Source organism: Sparus aurata, chromosome 11, assembly GCF_900880675.1.
Source record: "Sparus aurata chromosome 11, fSpaAur1.1, whole genome shotgun sequence".
Classification (NCBI taxonomy): Eukaryota; Metazoa; Chordata; class Actinopteri; order Spariformes; family Sparidae; genus Sparus; species Sparus aurata.
Window position 1 is genome coordinate 20,546,730 of NC_044197.1, and position 23,118 is coordinate 20,569,847.

General features: G+C 42.0%; 1 protein-coding gene across 10 annotated transcripts in view; it reads right to left on the minus strand.

Annotated features, from left to right (window-relative positions):
* ptprsa (protein tyrosine phosphatase receptor type Sa) overlaps nucleotides 1-23,118 on the minus strand; it is a 245,849-nt gene that overhangs the window by 48,914 nt on the left and 173,817 nt on the right. For 5 of the 10 annotated variants that reach the window (XM_030433078.1, XM_030433079.1, XM_030433076.1 and 2 more), the window contains 8 exons: nucleotides 20,218-20,487; nucleotides 19,459-20,040; nucleotides 18,530-18,666; nucleotides 18,297-18,441; nucleotides 10,891-11,211; nucleotides 7,614-7,807; nucleotides 6,289-6,315; nucleotides 5,051-5,168 (listed from right to left, as the gene is read on the minus strand). In XM_030433078.1, coding sequence (XP_030288938.1) covers nucleotides 5,051-5,168; nucleotides 6,289-6,315; nucleotides 7,614-7,807; nucleotides 10,891-11,211; nucleotides 18,297-18,441; nucleotides 18,530-18,666; nucleotides 19,459-20,040; nucleotides 20,218-20,487 — 1,794 coding nt within the window. The remainder of the gene's footprint in view (nucleotides 1-5,050; nucleotides 5,169-6,288; nucleotides 6,316-7,613; nucleotides 7,808-10,890; nucleotides 11,212-18,296; nucleotides 18,442-18,529; nucleotides 18,667-19,458; nucleotides 20,041-20,217; nucleotides 20,488-23,118) is intronic. The other 5 variants (XM_030433086.1, XM_030433084.1, XM_030433083.1 and 2 more) reach the window with 2 other exon arrangements.

Consider the following 23,118-nt stretch of genomic DNA (forward strand, 5'->3'; position numbering starts at 1 on the left):
TAATACTCCTTGGCTACATACTATAGCTTAGCTTGGTGTCATTTAAAAGCCCACTCCGGCTTCGTGCTCACCGCTAATCAAGGAAATAGAATCAGAGACAATGATCCTGTGGTGACTGTGTGTGTGTTTTTTCTATTCTAAATTTCTATGCTTCGCTTCTAACCTCAGCAGGCTAGCAAATGTGTCCACTACAACTTTTGTGGCTCCCGAAATCACTTTCAATTCTCGTACATTTAAAACAGTGGGCCATTGCACACTGGGGAGAAGGATCATGGGAACAGGAACCAGTAGATTGGTGTTCGGGGGAGGGGGGTTACAGTGCGTGTGTGTTTGTTTGAGAGTGTGTGTGTGGTGCTACAGGGTGCTGAGAAAGAGAACAAGGGCAGGGTGAGGGGGTGAAAAATAAGGGAAAGAGGGATGAGGAAGGTGACTGGGGACAAGGAGCAATCTGCTGCGAAGAGGACCGAACAGGGATATGAGGAGGCAGAAATGTGTGTGTGTGTGTGTGTGTGTGTGTGTGTGCGTGCGTGTGTACATGAGTGATTCTAGGGTTCTTGGACACCTTGATTGTCCCTCTCCTCCTCTCCTCAGTGTTCATCTCTCACCCCTATTTCTTCCTTCTCTCTCCCCCTCTCCCGTGTGCACACTGCCCAATCCCCTCTTTCATTTCCTAACCTCCTCCCCCATCCCTCGCCCCACCACCCTCTCCATCCCTCTCTCCCCATGTCCAATTCAGGGTCGACCCTGGTTCAATCCCTCCTTGTGGGCCTCCCGGCACGTTTCCCATCAGGCCACAGTATTAACAGCCGGCTGTTGACACTCACTCAGCCTGATTGAGAAAGGGGTGATCAGGTTCCCTTCTCATTTCCTCCCTCTCCTGCGCACGCCTCACATGTGTACACTCGCACCAACATATACACCTGAACAAACATGTTACCTCCGTACATGTTTGCAAATGACATGGTGCATATATATTATGTGCTTTTTAATCATCTGTTGCCTGGCATGTGAGGTTTTCTCCTTCATAATGGAAAAAAAAATCTCACACTGATTAACATGTGGCGATAGCCTGCCTATGAAGACTTAGCATGTCCAAGGACATGTGTGGGGTTAGGTCTTTTTAACAAATCCATTACTCTCTCCTATTCATTTCCACCTGCCTTTAATCTGGCTTACTAAAGGAGTATTTGTCACATGGGGGCAAGGGATGTGATAATTGGAAGGGGAGTGAATGCCATGGAGTCAAATCTGCAGGAAAATTTCATGTGGCCCATTTTGATCGCAAAAATAACAACCACTGGACCAAAATAACAATCAGGGAGTAACTAAAGATACAGTTTCTGTCTGCAATCACATGTGGAATAAGTATCCAAACTTTTTTAAACACACACACACACACACATACACGCATCTCTCAGCATCCCCTCACAGGATGCAACAACTGAAATCAAGTGCTGGGAGGTTGGGGGATGGGAGTCTGGATGCTGTCAAGACATCAGGATACCCCACTAATGTCTTCCCTATAACAACTGTGTGACTCAGTTCCCTCGAAGCTATGCTCGCACTCATGTACGAAACAAATGATGAGTAATGCGAACCACTTCACATAATTACAAACAGCATGAATAAAACTTCCAACTACGATTCCATCCATCCCTCCAACTCTGCTTTGTTAGCTGATGGTGCAAAATGATACTCTGCAAAAGTGAAAGGCAATATGTCAAAACAACATCAACTTTAGTGTAGTACTGCATATATTGTACAGTATTAGCAAGTATGGAACTCAGTTTATTACCCATCATGATTTATTGGTTTTAAATCTTCTTCACCTGAACATTTTTGCACACTCCTTTATAAATCTGTACAGCTCTTTCATTGAAATAATAATAAAATTGTTCATATTATTTTTATTTATATATTATTTTACCTGTTATTTTCAATATTCTTTTTTCCATTTGTGCTGCTTGAGTTGCAAATACTTGCTTTTATCTTCAATTTACATATTTTCTCATCCCATGTTTATTGTTATGCAACAATATATCAAGGCAAAGTCTTTGCATGTGAAAACCTTCTTGGCAATAAACCTGATTCTGATTCAACATTCAGCTTCCCTTTTGCTTTGATTTAGAGCCACTGATACTGTCTGTGAAGTTGCCAAATGCAGTTATGAATTAAGGTTTAACAGACTGTTTGCACTTCTGTGGTATGTTGTTTTTACTTATAAGCCTTTATTTCATATTTATGTCTCATCAGATATCCGTTCCTTCCTCCCTTATAGGAGGATTTACACACAGATCAGCCATCCTCTTGAGACATCCCTCTCTGACTTCGGCGTGCCCAGAGTTTTCCATTTTCACAAGATTTCTTTGAGATTTCCTTCTTGTGCTGTCGGCTGAGAGGGTCTGCGTGCTGCATACTGTAGGCTATCTACAAAGTACAATGTCTTTGTAAAATGCTGCTTCATCTCGGCTTGGGTTTGTTATTGGTTTGCTCTACCTTGTTTTTGTTTGAAACTTGGGGAGCTATGTGAATTCTCCACTTGAATTTGAAGAAGAAAAGAAGAGAAAAAAGGATGGTCACTGATTGCTGCAGTGAAGAACTCGTCAATGTGCACAGGGGATGAACACTTTCAGACACAAGGACTCCTGTTACCCCCTTCAAAACCTCACACTGGCCATGGTTTGTTTCTCAGAGCAAGAGTTTGGGAAGTATGAATCATGAACAGGCACTTTTCGAAGCCAGCTTTCATTCCGCAAACAAAGACAGTTCCAGCCACAGAATGAATGTTGTTTGTCTGTAACTCACAAAAAGGTGCACATTTTTTACTTGTTTTTCTGTCCCACAAAATCTTGGGATAGATTATTTTTGGATACTTTCCGATACACCCAAATGCCAGAGAGCCTTTTTCTGAATGTCTGGAAGATGAAAAAAAACTTGGCCATTAATGTGAATGGACTTTTAAGTGGGTCGAATAACATACTTCATTCGCCATGCTGTACTGCACCGTGGTCGCTTTTCAGGCCTTTATATTTCCTAAAAAGAACAAGACTATGACGTCACAGATACTGGAGGCTCCAACTCTCTCATATATACCTGTGTTAACAATCTGATATACTGTATACTGAGATCAGTTTTAGGATGTATTCAAGTAGGTTTTGAAATTAGGATATATGTTGGGACTCGGCTAGGAGAATATGAAGATGAATTTAAATGAGCAGCTTAAAGGAAGTGCTTTTTGGCAAACTGTGTCATATGAGACTTGTCTGTGTAATCACATGGTTCTAATGTAGGAAACTATATTTCTGTCCCATTTGTTCCTGTTGTTTGTTCTTGTTATTTTTCAGCTCAGACATTCTCAAAGCCAGGTTGTTTTGGTTGGTTTGCTTGGTTGCTATGGTTGATTTGGAGGAAAACAAAACTGAGATGTCACACAACAAAAGATTCCTGCATCTTTCGGAAAAGTGAGCCAATTTTAAACTCTCTGAGTCCCCAGAGAACACAAAAACATTCTCTTTTGTTCCCTGCCTTATACAGACCTCAGGAAATCCCCTGCTATTTCAGACACCAGCGGGAACCCTGCTTGTCAGAGGGACAGCTACTTCACCTCAGAAAAAAGGCTGCCGTGGCTTGTCTTCTCCGTACCTCTCACCCCTTCCCCTTTCCTATTTATCCTGGCCCCCTGGCATAAACCATTTCTTTACACTTCAATAATAAAAAAGGATAAGCCTTCCCTCTAAGGGACAGACAGAGTGCGTTCGACTGGCATATCAGTCAGCCGGCCCTGACAGGAGGATGGAGAGTGACAGCACTCACTCAAGCCCCTTTGGCAGCGTTACACTTCCTGACACCCATAACAGACACACCTGTCAGGATCTGGGAAATTTGCCTATGTTTGTGTGCGTATTTTGTTTCAAGGATGTGTCATTTGTGTATAAATTGGTGTGTTTTGTTTGATGCTTATGTGCTACAGCATAGTCTTCAGCAGCACAGACTGCACACACTCATGAGTGGGTGTGAGCGACTAGCTACGTATGAAGGCGTGTGTGTGTATATATGCTGTATACAGTATACTGTATATATGTGTACATGTTGACTCTCTGAAGCCTCCCAAAGCTGGCTGGCACAGATGCTCACACAAAAGGATGCTCCCATTTCGGCTTGATACCTTGAATTCTCTCAAAGAAGCCTTTCACACTCTCAGGCAGCCAGCCTTACAGGTTTAGATCTTGTTCATGGTAACTAAGCTGCGAGCTTCCATACAGGCTCTAGTGGTCCGGTTAAACCAGTGTGCCGACTGGTAGTAACAGGGGAAAAAATTGAAGAAGACAAGGCTTTGTAGTGTGCAGGCATTAGCCTCCGGTATTTTATCCGTAAAGCTCAAACCAACGACCCAACAGGGGTTTCCAAGCTGTCATAATCTGTCTGAAAAATCTCCAAGTACCTCACACCACCTCCTTGATCTCTAAAAATCTGTGGATAGTCCTCTGAATAATAAATGCTGCCCCGATAGAAGAAAACACCAACTCAACTGTCTGAACAGCCTCAGAATGGTTCATTCATTCAGAACATGGAAACTAAAAATCATCTTTTACTTTTTTCCGAAGCAAAAGTCTTAACGCGAGACATATGGTAAAGATCCTATTTGTAAGAAAAGTTGATTTTAATGTGGAACATGGACTTTTAGGGCTGGTGACCATCCTGACCTGCAATCCCAAACGGTCAGGATTTGAGGAATGAGACTCAAACATCAACTTTTCTTACAAGTCGGACTTTTAAAATTGAAGACACCTTAGTAAAATGTCTGAATCTTTTTTGCAGTTGTTCATGGCTACAGTCTCCAGATTTACAGAACATGTTTGCATCAGTTACACTGATTCTGGTTGTGAATCAAAGTGCCTTCAACATTAATCAAATACAGAGATGGTAACCTTGCAGACACAGCTGAAGGAACCCTTGAGCAAGCTGAAAAAGAATAAGCTACTGTTCTTGCCGCATGAACAAAGGCGCTGTCAACAAACCAACAAATAAATTATTAATTTCTTGCACTGACCTGCCCCTTTGGTCACCACCAGTTTAGGTTTGCTCCGGGCTCCATCTCCCTTGGTGGTGTACGCAGCCACCGTGATGGAGTAAGTGGTGTCTGGCTTGAGTCCTCCAATGACCATTTCCTATGGGAGAGAGGAAAGAGACAGGAACAGGAAAATGTCAAAGTGTGTCTTGAATTTTTGATGATTTGACCCCCCTTCATGCAGCTCAAACTGCCTTATGCAGAATGTTAATCTGAGCGAAGTGTCTCCTGGTCCTCTTTATTAATTTTCACGAGGCATGCATTAAATGTAACGTTTTTTCCCCTGTGTAATGGGAGACCATTCCATTAAGTAAATCCTCCGAGTTGCCAAGGTGGAGGAGGGACATTAGGTATGTAAATGGAAAGTGGCCCTTCTTACTCCTTCAGCAATATTCCAATCAACAACTTAACTTTGTGATAAATGCATGCTGAATACATCCTGCCCATTCTCCGGCAGTTTTTACCTCAGCCATTAAGTTTCCTTGAGTCCTCTTCAAAGAGAGGCTTCCGATCAATTCTAATGAATCTTTCAAGGGAGCAGGTTTGAACGAATACAGAATGAGGTTTTTAACAGGCTGGTTGGCAGAGGGATGGGAGAGGTCAATAAAGGTAAATGAGCTATAAGTACTGTCTTGCACTTGCGATGGTATTCACGTAATGCAGATGTTCTGGGGTTTCAAATCTGGGTTCAAAGTAAGGTTAAAAAATTGTTTGAAAAAAAATCTGCAGTTGTGAATGATCATCAGAGACGTGGATTTTGACGATAAAAGTTTTAGCAACTTCGGGCAGCACAGTGATTCTAAGGCACCACATATGAAATAAATAAAAAATAAGCTTGGAAAAATCACGCTCACGAAAAAGAAAAAACACAAAGCACGACAGCACGAGACAAAAAACATACTGTATCAACACACAGCACGACACGAGCAGCATTAGCATTCCAGGCACAGTGTGCAGTGGATATTGCATCAGCCTCCATTTTGTGGAAGCTAGCTGGCAAAAGAAGTTTGTCCTTTTTTTCCTTCGTGGCGTATAGAGATAGTGTAGAGGCTGGCAGGTCAGACAGCTGAGGTGAAACCTCTGAGCCACTTTGCTATCCAAACTTATTGAATAAAGATTGGAGGGCTTGCGTAAACTGTGAATCCAGCCAGTTTGATGCAATACCCACTGTTTATACCTCTTCAGCTACACAAAGCACTCAGGCGAAACTTCATACTCACATATTCAGCTGTATCGTCCGTTTCCCACTAACCCCCCCGCCAAAGAGGAGAGTGCAGAAGAAAAGTAATTTTTTTTTTAAAGAAAGAAGAGAGAAGAGAAAAAGGAAGAAATAGGATTGTGAGAGACGGGGGCATTAGAGGTGCAGGAGCAGAGAGTCAGAAATAGGTCACTGGTTTTGTGAGGTCAGGAGAGTTAGACGCTGTTTGAAGCTTAAGTTATGAGGAGCAGCTGAAACAAGGCTGAGAGTTGTAGGGGTCTGCCCGTGGGGCCTGGAGCTGTTTAACCATCTTACTGTGCAGCTATACTGTACATCAGTGTTAAATCATTCATAGCTACAGCCGGTGTTGACACTGAGATGTAGCTTTTAAGGGTTTTATGTTTGGGTCACTTTTTGCTTTCACTTAAACAAAATATGCACCTAAAAAAGGTTGTTTTTTCCTGGCATTCTTTGACAACTGCTGGGTGCACGCTTTGCTTGGATCTTATAATTTAAAGTGTTTAAGCCCCTTCTATATTTGGATTTGAGGGTCAGCTAACTTCCCAAAAATGTAAATGTGATGCTGGTGCTTCATTCATGTGGAAAAAATAGGTTTTGATTCATTCTTTCTCAAAATACCTAGAATTGCATACCACTATTCTTTTCTGTGCTGTTTACAATATTGCTTCAAGGGTATAATTTCCATTTGGATGATTGCTAGTGTGCACAAAAGTCTCGCGTTGGCTGGATTCCTCCAACATTGTGTTGACAGAAGTTTTGTAAAAAGAATAAAAAGAAAAAGGCTCTGTTACAATTCTAGCTGTCAGTGGAGGCTGATGATTTGGTGAAATGTTTTCATGCCAATTTTACTTTTGCCCCCCAGGCAGAGAATACTATAATCAGCATTTTCTTTGAGTCTGTGCATTGTGTACAGGCACAAAATAAGACATTTCATGACAGGTGTTGCCATAAAGCAAAGGGGTCCAGATGCTCCTAATAAAGGCCATGGAGGCAGAAGAGGGAGGACAAGATGAGTGAAGCATTGATTACAGTTCTTCTTGTGGGTAAAAGAATATTACAGCAATACGAAATAAAATCCAGGGGGGAAGAGCACTCATATCGCTTCCCATTCTCTAGCAATACTTGCAAAGTCACAAGAGCACGGCTACACAATTTGCAGTCTGTGTGAGAAGAAAAGTTGTCCACTGAGATTTTCAGTGTTACTGTGTTAATTTATCTTGCTTAATTGGTGACCAAAAAATAGATTCAAAGGCTGACCTGGGCTTATTTGGTGTAATCAGATTTTTTTCTAACATTTGTACTGTCAAAACCGTGAGATGGTCATACCTGGGCATCGGCCAGCATGACGTCTTTGATGAGGGGCAGGCCCCGTGACTCGCCATTTTCCACACGTACATAGTGAACCTGGTAGCCACGGATCTGACCGTTCTGCTTGCCTGGCGTTAGGGAGCGCCACATCACCTTTAGCGCAGTGGAGTTGAGGACCTCCACTTCTACTCGCCTTGGAGGAGCCCCAGGAACTGTGGATAGCAAAACAAAAACTCATGTCAGAATAATTTTTGTTTTGTGTATTGCGGTTTTAGATATAAGCAGTAAAAGTGCTAATACCGCACTGTGAAAATACTTCACCACAGGTAAAAGTCCTCAATTCAAAACCTTACTCAAATTAAAGTGTGTAACATTATCAGCATATGTAGCTAAAGTATTAAAAGTAAAATTAACTTATTGTACAGTAAAATGGTCAGTGCAATTTAGAGAAACGTGGTTTCACTGGACAAAAAAATTGTAATCTGAGAAGTAAGTTGTAACTAAGGCTGTCAGGCAGATGTAGTGGTACAAACATTACAATATTTGACTCAGATGTATTGGAGAAGAGGTACAAAGCTACTAAATGAGACTACTTTGGTAAAGTACATGTGCCTCAAATTTATATTTAATTACAGTTGTTGAGTAAAAGTATTTAGTTACTGATGTACCTGATGTAGGAATGTTCCTCATTTAACGAGTGTAATAATGATACAGTGCTCTGTCTCAGCAAAAATGTCTTCATACTGAGAGCAATGCAGGATAAGAGGAACACATAAAAACTGTGTCATGACTGATGAATATAGTAACTAATGATAGAGAGAGGCATTTAAAAAAATCTACAAACACACTGCAGCATCAGTCTTCTTTTGCAGTGCCCTATAACCCATAACAAACCACGACCACTCTCTCCTGACTCCTCCACCCTTTCAATATGTGTCCGATGTGTCTGCCTGCCATCAGTGGGGAGCTCTCAGTCATAATGACAGGCCTTTATGGAAGGCCTTGCTTCCAGGCCTATCGGTGTTCCACGGACTGGCCCTTTCTAAGATGGATGTGCCATTAATAGAACTCTTCCACTAAAACTGCTTCCATTTGTTCGTCCACAAACACTTCAAGTCCCCCTCGTCCCCCTTAAATCACAACCCCATTTCCCCCCACATCTCCCTGAGGATCATGCACCAATCTTGTTTATTACCAAAATCTTCTCTACCTTTTAGCCCTGGCTCTTATTTCTTAACCTGGCACATCTCTGTCACGCGCCATTATCATAATGACACCAGACGATCTGTAATGGTCATTGTCTGTGCGCTGTGGCTTTCACCCCTCCTGATGCTGGGGTATTTTAAACATGTGGAAAGAATTTAGGCTCCTCTCTACTGTTGCGCTTGTTGTACATCAGTGTCAAAAAAATGCTTAAAATGCTGCGGTAATGGATGTGAAATGGATCACGGAGAACAGAAGCTTGTATCAACCATCCGTCAATGATTCAGATGTGTTGTGACATGCCCACATCTTTACTTGTCAGCTTGGGTATTTTATGTCAACTGCTTTACTCATTTGTCATTTATTTTCTGCAATCCAACTAAGCTGCGTCTCGTCTATTTATTTTTTTATTTCGAGGCTGAGATGTTTTTTTGCAAGACCCTTGGCTTTTCTATAATTTCCAAGCACAATCTATAGTTTCCTTTTGCAAAGTGTTACACGTGGTTGCACATGTCAGGGAAAGTGTACCAAAAGACCAGCAGTGCATGCAACCAAACATATACTTGTCCATCTATTTTAACGTTTAACGTCTGCATCCAGCTGTCGACTGAGTGTACTCTTTTTTTAACAACAGCTTGCTCAGTGCTCATATAGTCAAGCCCAGTGCACTCACAGTATTTTGGTTTCACTGGAAACAGCATCAACAGAGTAGCTACTGAGGAAAGGGAGGATATCAATTCTGTTTCCGCAAATACATTATTAAGTGGACGGGATTTGAGTTGTAACCTTATTGGTCACTCACCTGCTGGTTTAACCCTCCAACCTGCTGTTTGCACCATAAATACACAGGCAGATATAGCCTTGCAGCGTACTGTGATCATAAAAGCCTTTGGCTCTCTGCAGGGTGATGGAATACTGGTAGAAGCCTACAGATGGACGTACGATAAGAGATGTGGTGCCCATTACGAACTCAGTGCGGTTCGTTTTTACAGTAACACGCTTTATTTCCCAGGTGTATCATTTGATTCAAGTGTAGTCATTGGTCGTGTGAGTTGAAATGTTGGTATTATTTGGAAACCATTCAACCAACACAAGATTTGGTGTTTTGGAAATGTATTGTGACTCTTAAGATGGAGGTTTAGAAGCAATGACCGTAATCACAATTTTTTTTTTCGGGGGGGGGGGGGGGGTGGGGACGACAACTGTGCTTGTCCATAACTTGCCGAATGATGATGATTGATGTCGCCAGCTGAGTATTGGATTTTCCCCATTGGTCATTTTCCCTAAAAGAACAGGCACCAGTAGTTAGGTGCGCTAGGAGGCGCAGCTGAGACACTTTATTTGCTATGATGCAGACTATCCTCTGAAGTAACAGTTATTGTATGTGCTGCTAGTACCTACTGCTGCAGATAGTTGGGTTGTCAACAGATACTGAATATAAAAATGTTTTGGCACATGGTAGAGTATATGCTCTGGGGGAAGGGACGGCCGAAGCATATATGGAGAGAGAACTGACCCGCCGGTCGATGTGGCTTTTAAATCAAATCAAACATCTGGTTACACACAGTAACAGTCCCGCAGAGCAGGAGAGGAAACAGTCCACCATGCGCCGAGGGCCAAAGCCCACAGTTAAAGCTTCCCGAATAACAATCACTCTGACAAAACACTCGATACAGAGGGACTCTTAGAAAAACAGAAGACATCCGCAGATGGAAACGAATCAACAAGCACAGGGGTAGAAATGACTATTAAAATATGTTCTCTTTTTAATCTAACATCCTGAGTTATGAGTGGAACGTGTTGTTCTTGCAACTACGTTCCTAACCCTTCAAACAGCTTAACTAATTCATGTGATACAATTACAGTAATTAACATAATAAACACTACCACTGACTACAAATTGGCCTTTTTTTTCACACTGACCACTAACGGTTCAGGTTAGTTGTGACCTAGTCTTTTTCTGATGGAAACGCACTGCACATGCATGTGAACTTCTTCACATAGATCATCTACCACGTGCATGCTCACCATCAAACCAAGAATGCCTTGATTTGTACGTTTCATGAAGCTTTTAGACATAAGATTCATGTACCGTCTTCGTCGGTGCGGCAGATCAGGGGCTCGCTCTCAGGGCCTGGCCCAACCACAGTGGAGGCTGACACGGTAATGCGGTACTGGGTCCACTTCTCCAACCGCTGCAGCAGCACCTGCTGTTCAGTGGCAGGGATTGTAGGCTCCTCCATGGGTTCCTCATCATCACTGCCACCCTCTGACGAGCCCACCACCTGGTACAGCACCCTATACCTCGCCAGGACACCGTTCTGACTCTCCACAGGCGGGGGGCGCCAACTTACCAGCAGGGTGGTGGAGCTGGTGCTGCTGCACTTAATGTCTTGAGGGGGGGCTGAGGGCTCTGGTGAGGTTGAAAGGACAGGAAGGAAGGGGGTCGAGGACGAGGAAGGGGGGAAGGCAGGGGTGAAAAACAAAAAAATAAAAAGATGGGAGAGATAAAGAAAATGATAAAAGGATAAAATAAACAATAAGAGCAATTCAAACAAAAATTGCAAAACAAAGACGGAGGCAAATTATGTTCGAAATAAAAACAAAATCACCAAGCAAATGACAACATAATTGGATAATGGCGCAAGCTTGTGTAATAATGAATCAAGATGGGGACCCTTGTGCAATACTTGGGGACAAATTCTGCACATGCAGATTTGTTTTGGTTCATTTTTTGGCAATTTGATCAATATCTTCATGGTATTGGATTTTTGACATCCTTTTCTTTTCAAGAAAAATGAGTTGGGTGCACTAAAAAATAATTCATCCTATTGCGAGAAATATTGAGATCTACTGACTTTCTTACACAGCAGAAGCTACTTGTTTGTCCTGTAATGTATTACAATACAGGAGGTGGGACACCTGCTCAAGTCACCCTTTTTTAAAACCTGTACTGAATAATCCAAACCTGAGATACTTAATCATCCAAAATCGCAGGTTTCGCATTCAGTGCCAGATGGACACGACAAACATATCCATTGTGCATTTTACTTTCAGGCACTTAGGTGAGGCTTCAATGCTCAACAACAAAAAACTAGCAACCAGGTAAACATGGCAGTCACGAGCACTAAACCCCTAATTTTTCCCTTCAGGGTCTCTGCAATTATTGCAACCACTAAGCCACTTGGCTGTGTGCTTGAGGATTAATAACACACTGTCGTGCCACTAAAGCCAGCATAAAATGAGAAGAATGTATTCAAAATGTGTTTAGTGGTAATGTGGATTGGTAGTACTGCTGCTAATAATTTCTGGCAGTCATTATCTTGCCTCTATCTAACCTTGAATGAGCACGATTAAACAGTCCATTGAAAAGCATTTTTGGTACAAGAACTTTCAGTCAAATTAGCATAAACTAAAATGGGCTATTTATTCATTTATTTTTTCAAAAGTATAACGTAGCAGGGAGGTAGTGTAGTCTGTCCTTTTTAATTTGCAACATTGTAAAAGCTTTCCAATACGGTGGCGGTTATTTGTGTCTGAAGTGTTCTTCCAAAACATATTAAAACCTACACATCTGTGAACTTTCTAAATCAAATTCAATGCCTCTCGCTTCTAATCTGTGCCAAGCTCTTACACAGCTTGTGCTTGTCCAGAGAGTATGCTGTGCAAGGAGCGATAAAACGTTTCACTTCTCATCCAGAGTTTGGTATTATACGGATAAAAGGACATGTATGAAAATATTTCTTTCCAAGTCGGGTTTCCTCTATCCCCTACAATGGTTTTGTGTGAGAATATATTCCCTCCATCTTAGTGTGACAAATCAGAAATTCATTATTACATTTTTTGTCTGTTATATAAGGAAAAAAGCAAAAATAGCACAATACTCAAAAACAAAACAAAAAACACAGTCTGAAAAAAAATGCATTCGACACACAGCAACGTAGAAAAATGGCCAATGATAAAATAACAAGGAGGATTCTCATTCCGAAAACAAAAGCTAAAGAAATAAATCATGAACTGAAGGAGGGTACTGGGAAATGATTTTTCTCTGTAACCCAGGTGATTCGAAAAAAAGAAAGTTAAGGTTCAAAATGACAACTTATGAGAAAACATGAAAAAAAAAAAAAACAGAATACTCTGCATGGACATAAAACAAGAACATTTAACTTTGAAACCAACACAAATAAAAGCAACAAAAAGAAATCACAAGCATTGTTTGCATCATACGTACCTGACTCCCACAAATACTACATTTCAAAGACTTTCTTACCACCAGCACCTGACAACAGAGCGCGCTAACTCTGTAGCCAGTGAACTGCAACACTTTCCCTCTCAGACGCTTGCCAGAAATTTTGACACCCATTCCCATTGAATCAGTAAACCAATTTGGACCCATTGAGAGGTAATTTTGAACCCTTTTGGGGTGATTGGGAGGGAGAGAGTTGGCTCTGTGCTGTAGCCAGGGCTTTAATACTCATGTATCTTTGGGCCAGAGGGTCCACAAGACTGTGAGAGGGGAAGCCATAGGGGGGACATTCACTCCCAAGATATTCTGTTCTGTCCTGCACTTGGCCATGTACACAACTGTCTATCCATGTTAGCAATTAGTTAAATCCCATTTCATAGCCCTCCGCCTTTGTTTCTTCTTAAAATGTATTGCCATTTCGAGAGTGCCAAGACACAAGAATAGAAGACAAAAAGCTTGTTTTGCTGAATTCATAAAAGTTTAATGAGTGTTCTGACTGCAGTGTCACTTTGGGTAGGAACAGCTTAATATAAAATCAAAAACAAGGGTTTTAACTATCAGAAGGGCCTCCTCTCGGTGAAGACCCAATGTTCCAGCAAACAACAAATAGGACAGGACCTCAGCCACAGTTCCCAAACCCTTCTCTGTGTCCAATGGGCTTATTTACTTACGGTCTTACCGGATTTTGAGCCTTTCAGATTCTTTCCTCCACCCATATTGTATTTGCAAACTCTCCACATCAAGAATGATTGCTCAGTTCTCAATCTTTGTGGTGTGGAAAAGGCTATGAATCTGACAGGGCCAGGCTATCACAGCGCACAGGCATCCTCATGCTTGATAACGGTTTAAGGCTGGCTGGGGCACAGCTTTAATAAAGTGCATATCCCATGGAGGCCAGTGGTGGGATTATGGATAGTAGAACTATACGGACACAAAAGAAGAAACTCAGGTCATGCTTCACTTGAGGTTCTTTTGAAGCTTCCCTGAAAGAGTTTCCTAAATGCTATTTGACAAATAATTAGTCATGTCTGCATTCATATCCTTCTCTTTGACTTTTAAGTCTGTTGTGATATGACTAAGAGCTCTGGGTATAGAGTATGCAGAATATGCAAGTACTGGTGGCATACCTAATCATTGTGACTACCTCCAGATTAAATTTGTGTTTACCGCAACATCTTCAGTGGGTATAAATTACACACATTAATGCTCACAGTTTAGCTACGCAGGCCATTACTCAATGCCTGTTGTCAGCTCTGTGAATGACACAGATTGCCAATGCTATCAGACTATAAACACGCCTGCATTTTGAATTGTATTTTCGTCAGAAGCCACGAATGACAGGATGTTCATATTTGTAGATCATTATGGAATTAATCCGCCCCGATGCCAAATGGCCATGCTGTGGCTCACACAAATATTCCAATATATCTAAAAACCTTCTGCAATTACAGTAAGTGGGGGGGCTAAACTGCTTGTTTGGCTAAATACAGAGGATTTAGAATCTGCGACTTTAATTCGAGAGAAAGCACTTGACTGGCTACTGGCAGGTTTTAGGTATAATCTAAATGTGTAACAAAGCCTGACAATCCAGGGGCCTGGCTCATAGCTCATCACAAAGCATGAAATTAATTCTGACGCTATGAAATGGGATTCTTATCTGCCACTATGGGACCCTGCAGTCCCCTAACACCCACTCCCAAGGTCCATCTTAGTTCCTGTTAGCCTTGCAATTGGGTAGCAGCTTAAGAGGAATGCTGGAAGCTGTCCCGGCTCTCGGAATGTGGACCCACTCTGGCCACGTCTGAACGGTCTCACAGAAATGGTCTCTCAACCTGGTCTGACTATGACAGCATACCCCAAGGGGCCTTGCTTCTGAATGGGGGCTACTGTTGCCAGTAACAACTCGTGTATTTTGTTCAGCCTGTAGTAACATAGACCGAGAGAAGCCAATGATATGATTTGGGTGCTTTTTGATTTGAGAAGTTTTGGGCCTCACTCACCATGAAGAAAAAACAAACTGAGATCCAAGAGAATATTTTTTTTCGCCATGAGTTGTCACGAGTTCTTGACAATGTGGTCCCCATGACAATAGCCCCTGGTAATGCTGCTTGGACTGAGCACACACTTCAACAATCTGCAAACATTTTGTACCACAGATAATGACAACAAAGCAAACAGGGAAATCATGTTGTCTGTCTTTCTTTTTAACTTAGTGGAAAAGGCTTTCAGTCTGCCAGACAACGCTTTGGGTCCAAATCCAGGTGGAAATAGTTTTGTAGGACTGTAAGTAGAGCAAGGCAATATTGACGCCAGAATTTCCTGAAGCACTGTTAAAACTACATGTTTTGGATAAAAGAGTCCAGCTGGCTTAGGCAAAATGCATCTATTTATGTATTTTAGCCATAGTATACCTATTTTGTATCTAATCTTCTTGTAATATATCATTAATTATCAAATATAACTGAACCTTTGTAGCTAGTTCAGTCTACCTCGGGGTGCCACAACTATAGTGACAGTAAAGTACGCGGGAGTCTGGCACAAAAGGAATATTCTGTTTTTGTTCATATAAGACTGCACAAAACACTGCACTCCAAAAATAGTTTATTTTTTCCCCCAAGTTTTCCCAAAAGGCTGACAGTTTTTTAACTATCAATGTTACATTGTGCCATGAAAGCACTTAGCAAAAGCTATACATGTCGCTGGGCCCCTCACTGACTTGGATCATAACATTGCTGCTATTCCTGACATGTAGGCTGAGCCAAACTGCAGATATGTCAGTTTAATTTTTAACTTCCCATTTATAATTAAAGACTGCTTGCTACGTCTTTCCAACCCCCTGTTTGTGTGTCAGAAAAAAAACCTCATAATTCATTGGATATATATGTGAATGTTTCTCAAAGGTTATGGCAGACTGAATCCCTAAACCACACAATCACTTACCTTAAAGCATCCAAAAGATCAAGTTTTTTATTGTGTTGTGGGAAATCTTTTCGCTTTGACTGACTCAGTCTGTGAGTTTTCTGACCTCAGCAGTGAGAAACCAACGGATTTATCTCACACTCGCTTGAGCATGGACAGGGACATTGACTGAAAACAGCTGGTTACTATGAGACCTAATGCCAAACCATAGAAGTAGAATGGATAGAAAAGAAAGCGATGACTATTTACCTTAAAATGAGTATCTGATTACCATGTGCTGGAAATGAGAAGCTATTACTGCTCCAAATATGTACTGACACTCATTTCCAGGACAATACAATCATATTTCTTCGGTGATGCCATTATCAACCAACAGTTATCCCTCCCATCCACTCTAATTGTATGGACGACACAGTTCAAAGGAAGAGCAGAGACTTGAGAAGAGCCATCAGTTCACCCCCGTGTTTCCTCAAGGGGCAAGGGTATGTCAGTGTCTGTGCTTGCAGCTCTGCCTGCAAGCTACTGTTTGGAGTGATGTTAAACCAACATTCGTTTGAAAAACCCAGAAAGAAAATCATAGAAATAAATAAAAGAAAAACTAACTCAAATTAATTTTTTTCCAAAAGACTCAACATAAAAGGAAGAGGGCACAAAGTGAGCAAGGAGATGTCAAGCCATTCCAAGGAGAGCTTTTGTTCCATTGCACAGGGGAACAAGTGGCAGAGATAGAAAGAGCTGGTGTAGGGTGATGAAAGAGGAAGAGAGGAGTGTATCCAATCCAATCAGTTTGCAGTTTACCAATCAACAACAAATGCAAAAAACAGAAGTGAGGAAATCACAGACACACATCAACAGGTGAAGATGTGCACAGACACTCGAGAGACGCCAAGACAGAAATGGGGGCTGGATTAACGTAAAGTGTTTTCATGCCTGGACTGATCAAAGATCAACAGTGCAGAGACAGGTTCTCAACAGCACCCCCAGTGGGCAGGAGTGAATGTTGCATGCAACTGGCGCTCTCCTCAGTGACTCTGCACTGTCTGTGTAGCTCTGCTGCCCAGCAGTGACAAAAATAACTGTGAAGTGGTTGTTCCAAAGCCCCCACAGCCCAGTTGTGGGGGTACAGCCAACAAGGTGCACTGGTAGAAACAGAAAATGTGTTAAAAGATGTCTACTCCCACCGCCATGGCTCTCCTATGTCCTGGTAAGAGTCCTCTAGTTTAAAACCTCACAGCCAATTTTATTAACAATAAAGGTGGCTGCACTGATAATCAATGTATACATGTAGTTTTGTTTGTAATTTTCAATGGTCTGTATCATCACCCCTAATCCCCTAAACCCAGCTACATTTGCAACGTTCTTCACCATATGAATGTAATAAAAGGGTGTTAAACAGCATCGTTGTGAAACTTTGTGTGCTGCGTAAACCCACAAGACATGAATTTCATACCCTGTCATGGATATTTGATTGGATAATCTGCGTGTATTTTCTGTACAGCATACACTACTGTAAGCTATGATATCACTTCTGTTATTTTTAGCCGGGTGGTTTAAATAATTTGTGTTGCTGCCATCTGCAAAATAAAATAATCAGTGCAGAACTGATATACTGGAATAAATTCAGGGTGTGGGCATGTGTGGACTTTGGGTGACTACTGACAGAGTTTTCTTTTTCTTTGGTGACTTAACTCAACCCCAAATTTCCAATCCTGAATTTGAATACAGTTCATATGAGAGCCTTGGCAGTTTTAGAGGAGAACGGACATTTTTTGTGTCTCTGTCACGTGGAAGAAAGTGCACTTGCTGTTGACAAAGGAAAAGCAAATATGAACAAACGTGAAAGGGAAATAAAGAAACTCCCAAAATGGCCAGTCCACGTAAGCTTGATTTGTTTGACAGTGTTGGTTATACTCATTCACATTTAGCACCAAATGAAGATGAAGAGCCTAAAGAAGTCACTCAACCTCAACTCCAAAGAACAAAGCATTACATTACATTAAGAAGAAAATATGTCAAATATGTAAAATGCAAAGAAAATAAAACCAATACACCACATGTTTTAAGAAGAATTCAAAAACGCATCAGTTTGTTATGCAAATCATCATTTTTGATTCAGCTTTGAACCCTGATTATGTGTGAGGAAAAACACAGTCATAGTTCAAAGGGGATGATGCAGATGAAATCCAGGAAAATAGAGTTTTCAAGCTCTAGTTAAAAGGGAAAAGCACACAACCTCAATTCACTTTAGTAAAGACATAAGAACAATTAACTGCTTCATTGGGGAAAACACCTTTGTTAGCCAACACGCAAAGAGAACAGGAGGGGCTACATACTGGCTTGCAAGGTCTTCTGTGATATGTCATTGGTGAAGGCGCCAATGCCTTTATTGGAGATGGCTGCCAGGGAGAAGTGGTACTCTGTGTTTGGGCGGAGACCTTCCACAACATAGGAAGATGTAGGTGGAAATGATTTCTTCATCTGGTGATGGAGAGCAAAGTTATCGATTGAGTATGTTTTTTTTTTTCTAAAGGCACTGACATTTGAAATTTAGTAGTGAAATTCTTGCCTGTGTGCCCAAACTGCGGTCCATGTAACGGAGTTCATAGTTTATAATTCCTTCTTTCTCATAGGCAGGTTCCCAAGTCAGTTCAATACTGGTGTCAGACACAGCACCAACCTGGAATTTGGATGGCTGACCTGGAACTGAAGGACAAAGCAGAGGACACTGGTGCCTGAAATATGACCATAAATTAAAGAAGAAATAGAAATTGATACCATACAAATGGGAGGAGTACTGTTCAACTGTCACGGTAAAGGAGTCTTAAGAATGTGTGAGTGGTTTTCCTCAAAGCATATTTATTCTATGCCCACTAACATAATGAGCAAAATGAGATTTGGCATAAAATGACCAAGGATTAGAGGGAATTAAAGTGAGAGGAAGAGATTATAATGAAGTACAAAAGTTTGTGCACTGGTGCCAGGCAAGGTCCAATTTGCTGTATTTATTTTGCGATCTCTGAAGCTGGATGTGCCTCCTTGCCCTAGCATGGATGAAGTGATTTCTCTCAGCTCTGAAGCTGATCCGAGTGAGTCCTCAGATGTTGGTTCTTTCTCGAATGTGTCTGTATTTTTTTTTGCCATGACTGCCATGATCAAACAGACTTTTGTCATCATTTGCAGAGGCCGAAGATGTGTGGGAGAACCTTGCACAGCAGGGGAGGAAACTTGTGTCTTGACAGCAGGCAGACTGTAAAGTTTCTGAAAACGTGCTGCTGATGCATAAAAACAGCTGATCATGCTTCATTGGCTGTCAATGTCTACTCCTTAAGCAAAACCAGTGTTTCTGTATCACTGATTTTAAACATGATGACTTGGATTCAACAATGTTTGATCATTACACAGGTGCCTATTCTACACAAAATTAATACACAACATTCACCTGACAAATTTCAAAGCTTTCACACCAAATAGACAAGATCATTTTCATGTCCTTACCTCCTTGCAGTACTTTGACATGGATGGGCTCTGAGAAGGGTCCGTCTCCTACGGAAGTGAATGCTAGGACTTTGATTGTATACGTCTCTTGAGGCACTAGACTCTGGATAGTAGTGATAATGCTGTCCTGGACATTATGGATCTGCCAGAGGCTCATGGACTGGGAGTCGTCCATGGTGTAATAAACACGGTAGCCCTTGATCTGCCCATTGGGCTCCTCGGGCTCTTCCCAGCGCACCATCATAGTGTTCTGAGATATGATCTGAGCCTGGATGTTTCGTGGAGGACTGGCAGGGGCCTGTTCACCAGTCCGGGTTTCTACTGGCTCACTGGGAGGACCCTGGCCAATCGTGTTGACGGCTGAGACACGGATTTCATACTCAGTGTTGGGGTAGAGGCCGCCAATGCTGTAACGTGTAGTGGTGATGTCATCCACTGTCTCGTATTTGCTGTCTGGCGACTTTGCCCTATATTGTATGATATAGTAAGTCACGGGGTCTGGGTTGCCTGAGTCCCAGGTGATGGTCACACTTGTGGCAGTGGTTTCAGTAACCACAGGGGTACCTGGAGGCTTGGGGAGAGCTGAGGAAGGGAAGAAGAGTCAGTCGTTCATCATGACGTGACAGATTGAAGAACTTTTTTGCAATCAATGCTCCAAGAACATTATAGCAATACACATTGTAACTGCACTCTTCTGTACATTTCAGACTTAGCTGAATCCCCTATTTCTTGTTCATCACAAGCACAGTTATCTCTTACATTTGACAGTGATCTGCGCCACAGCTTCAATGATGCCAAGGCTGCTCATGGCCACGCAGGTGTAGTTGGCTGACTCACGAACGCTGCTCAGCTCGAGAACGTTCCTGCCCACCGGCATCTCATCCTCCGGTGTCAAATCCTCTGCGTTCAGCATCCACTTGACGTAAGGCATGGGCGACCCCACTGCCACACACGTTATGTTCACACTGCCACCGGGCATAATTTCCTGACTCGTTGGTGGAATGGAGAACCGAGGAGGCACCCGCCGGACTGGGAGGAGGCATGAGGAAGGGGAGAGGATGACAAAAGAGGGCAAGGGAGTCAAAAAAAAGAGAAAAAGAGAGGTAACAAGAGAGGCCGATGAAAATGGACCCTTCTCAAGGATATTCTTAACACAAAAGGTTCAACATTTTAAATGTGAACTCAAACACAATATAAAAGAAGTAGACTTTTCAAAACATAAAAAATATACAAATAATGAGAAGGAACTAAACTAACAGAACTGCTTCAACAACAATGTAGATTAACAATAAAGCAACGATTCATAGCAACAAGGTTCCATTGACCAATATTTGACCCATCACAGCACAATTAAAGACACAAAAATCTATTACGAGTTTCTCATCTTTGGAACTGAACTGCTGACATGTATACAACTACAGCATAACCTGATCACGAAGTATGAAGGTGTGTAGTAAAGGCCATGTGATACTGCTATCACATAAGGCCAACATGGCAACCTGGAACTTCCTGTCCTCTCAGGCACTCATGCCAAACAGGAAGTACGCCATTATAGGCTTCTCCCACAGCACAGGAAGTGTAGGGTTACTGAGCTATTGACCATCTCTACAAGGTCTCGAGACACATTTCTAGCATTAGTTTGCACTTGACACCTGTCTCCTCTACCTAGATATCTTAAAGATGAGAAACTTTAATCAGATTTTTGTGGTTTAGGGTAGATCCACTGGACAAAGCCTTATTAAGATCTGACACGGTTCCATTGATAGATGCAGCTATCAGTTTCACAGACAGCATGCATAAATAGACCGAGGTAAATTAAGGAGTAAATGATAACAAAATCAGATATAAAAATTGAGATAAAATGCATAGAGGAATATAACTGAAGGGTCGCTAGCATGCCCAGACAAAAGACGATTGGAGAAGGAAAGAAGAAATACAAGATAGAGGATAAAGAATCTGAGGAGAGGAGAGAGAGAAAGGGAACAGAGGAGCAAAGAGTGACAGAGGAAGAAAAAGAGAGGGGAAGGTTTGGAGGAGGGTGAAGGGGGGGTAACCCGCTTCAATGCAGTGTAAACTTTGTTTTATCTCCAGCAAATGTGACAACATGTGATGGTAGCACATTGTCACATCGCAGTCCCAGTTAACACAAAGTAAGTACTGAGGAACAAGGTGTGTGCCTAGATATACATAGAAAAAGAGCTAGAATAGTTGTGGCTAGAGAGTCTACTATCACAGAGTGTTGGAGTCAAGAAACAGAACTGGATCAACAGGGAGTAGAAATCCAGAGAACAAGAACGAGAGATAGAGGGGAGGTGAGAGAGGGGGAAGATGGAGAAGGGGCAGAATGACGGCTAAGAGAGGGAGACAGGGAGGAGCTCAAAACTCGTGAAGTGGAGTTGAGTGGAAGGAGGTTGATCATGAAACTGAGACGCAGAGGAAGGGCGTAAAGGGTACTGTGTACTTGTGTATGTGTATATATATATAAAAATATATATATAGATGTATATATATTTTGTGTTGGTATAGGCATGAGTGTGCGCGTGTACAGTATGCAAGAGTTAGTGAGTCAAAGAGTATGAGTTAGCATTACACTGTGTGTTCATGAGAGGCATCCCAGCAAGCACTTGACAAATAGTGTCATGCAAGAGGTGGCCAAACACTTAATGAGAACAGCATTTTATAAGTGTTAAATAATGCAGGGTTTCCTGTGCCTATATAAATCTAAAGTGAGGAACATAAGATAGACTGAGTTGGAGGTTTGCCTATATTGCTATATGGATAGACGCCAAATGTCCGACATTTACAGTATAAGTATAGGAATTCCTCTAGTGGTACATTAAAAAGTAAACAAAACACTGATTTTAGGTTATTTTGAAGAAGGACCTTTGATAACCTCAACAAAAAGACACACAAAAAAGTTATGGGCTACTTCATAAGTCTATACCTTCACTCAAACCAAAGTATCTACATCTGTTTAATGTCAAAAATGTTTGTTGGGATGCAAAGAAGGTAAAAGAGAGTAGCAAAATGGTGCATATGTAGAAGTAAAAAATGACGAACTAAATGGAAGAGCTGACTTAGAGACAGACAGATAGACAAGACAGGAAAGACAGGGACGAGAGACAAGACACAAGGCAGAAAAAGACAGACTCAAGCAGCAAGACAGCAGACAGGAAGACAGACAGAGGGAGACGGGCAGACAGACAGTGACGGATGGGCACGCAGACATACTGTACAGTACGCAAAGGGGAAAGGGAGGGGAGGGGAGGGAGTTGGGTTGTCGGAGAAAGGAAAGGAGGAGGAGGAGGAGGGCATAAGTGGGGGATAGAGTAAGGAGACTGTGATTCTAAATAAAAAAATAAATTAAATTAACAAAAAAAAAGATCATGGCTCAAAGTGGGTTTGGAGGTCTCACACACTGGGGCTTAAAATCAAGAATCAACTACACCTCCCCTCCTCCCCGCCTTAAGCATTGCACCTCAATGCAAATGTAGCTTGGGAAGTCTTGGGGGTGGGTGGACATGAGGTGTGTGTTGCGGGGGTGGGTGGGGAATTGAGGGGGAGATTCAGGGCAGGGTGGGTACTGGAAGGGGCATCAAGGATAGGTAGCATTCCAAAATACACCGTGTCGATCCAAATGGGATTCATATGATCGTTGCA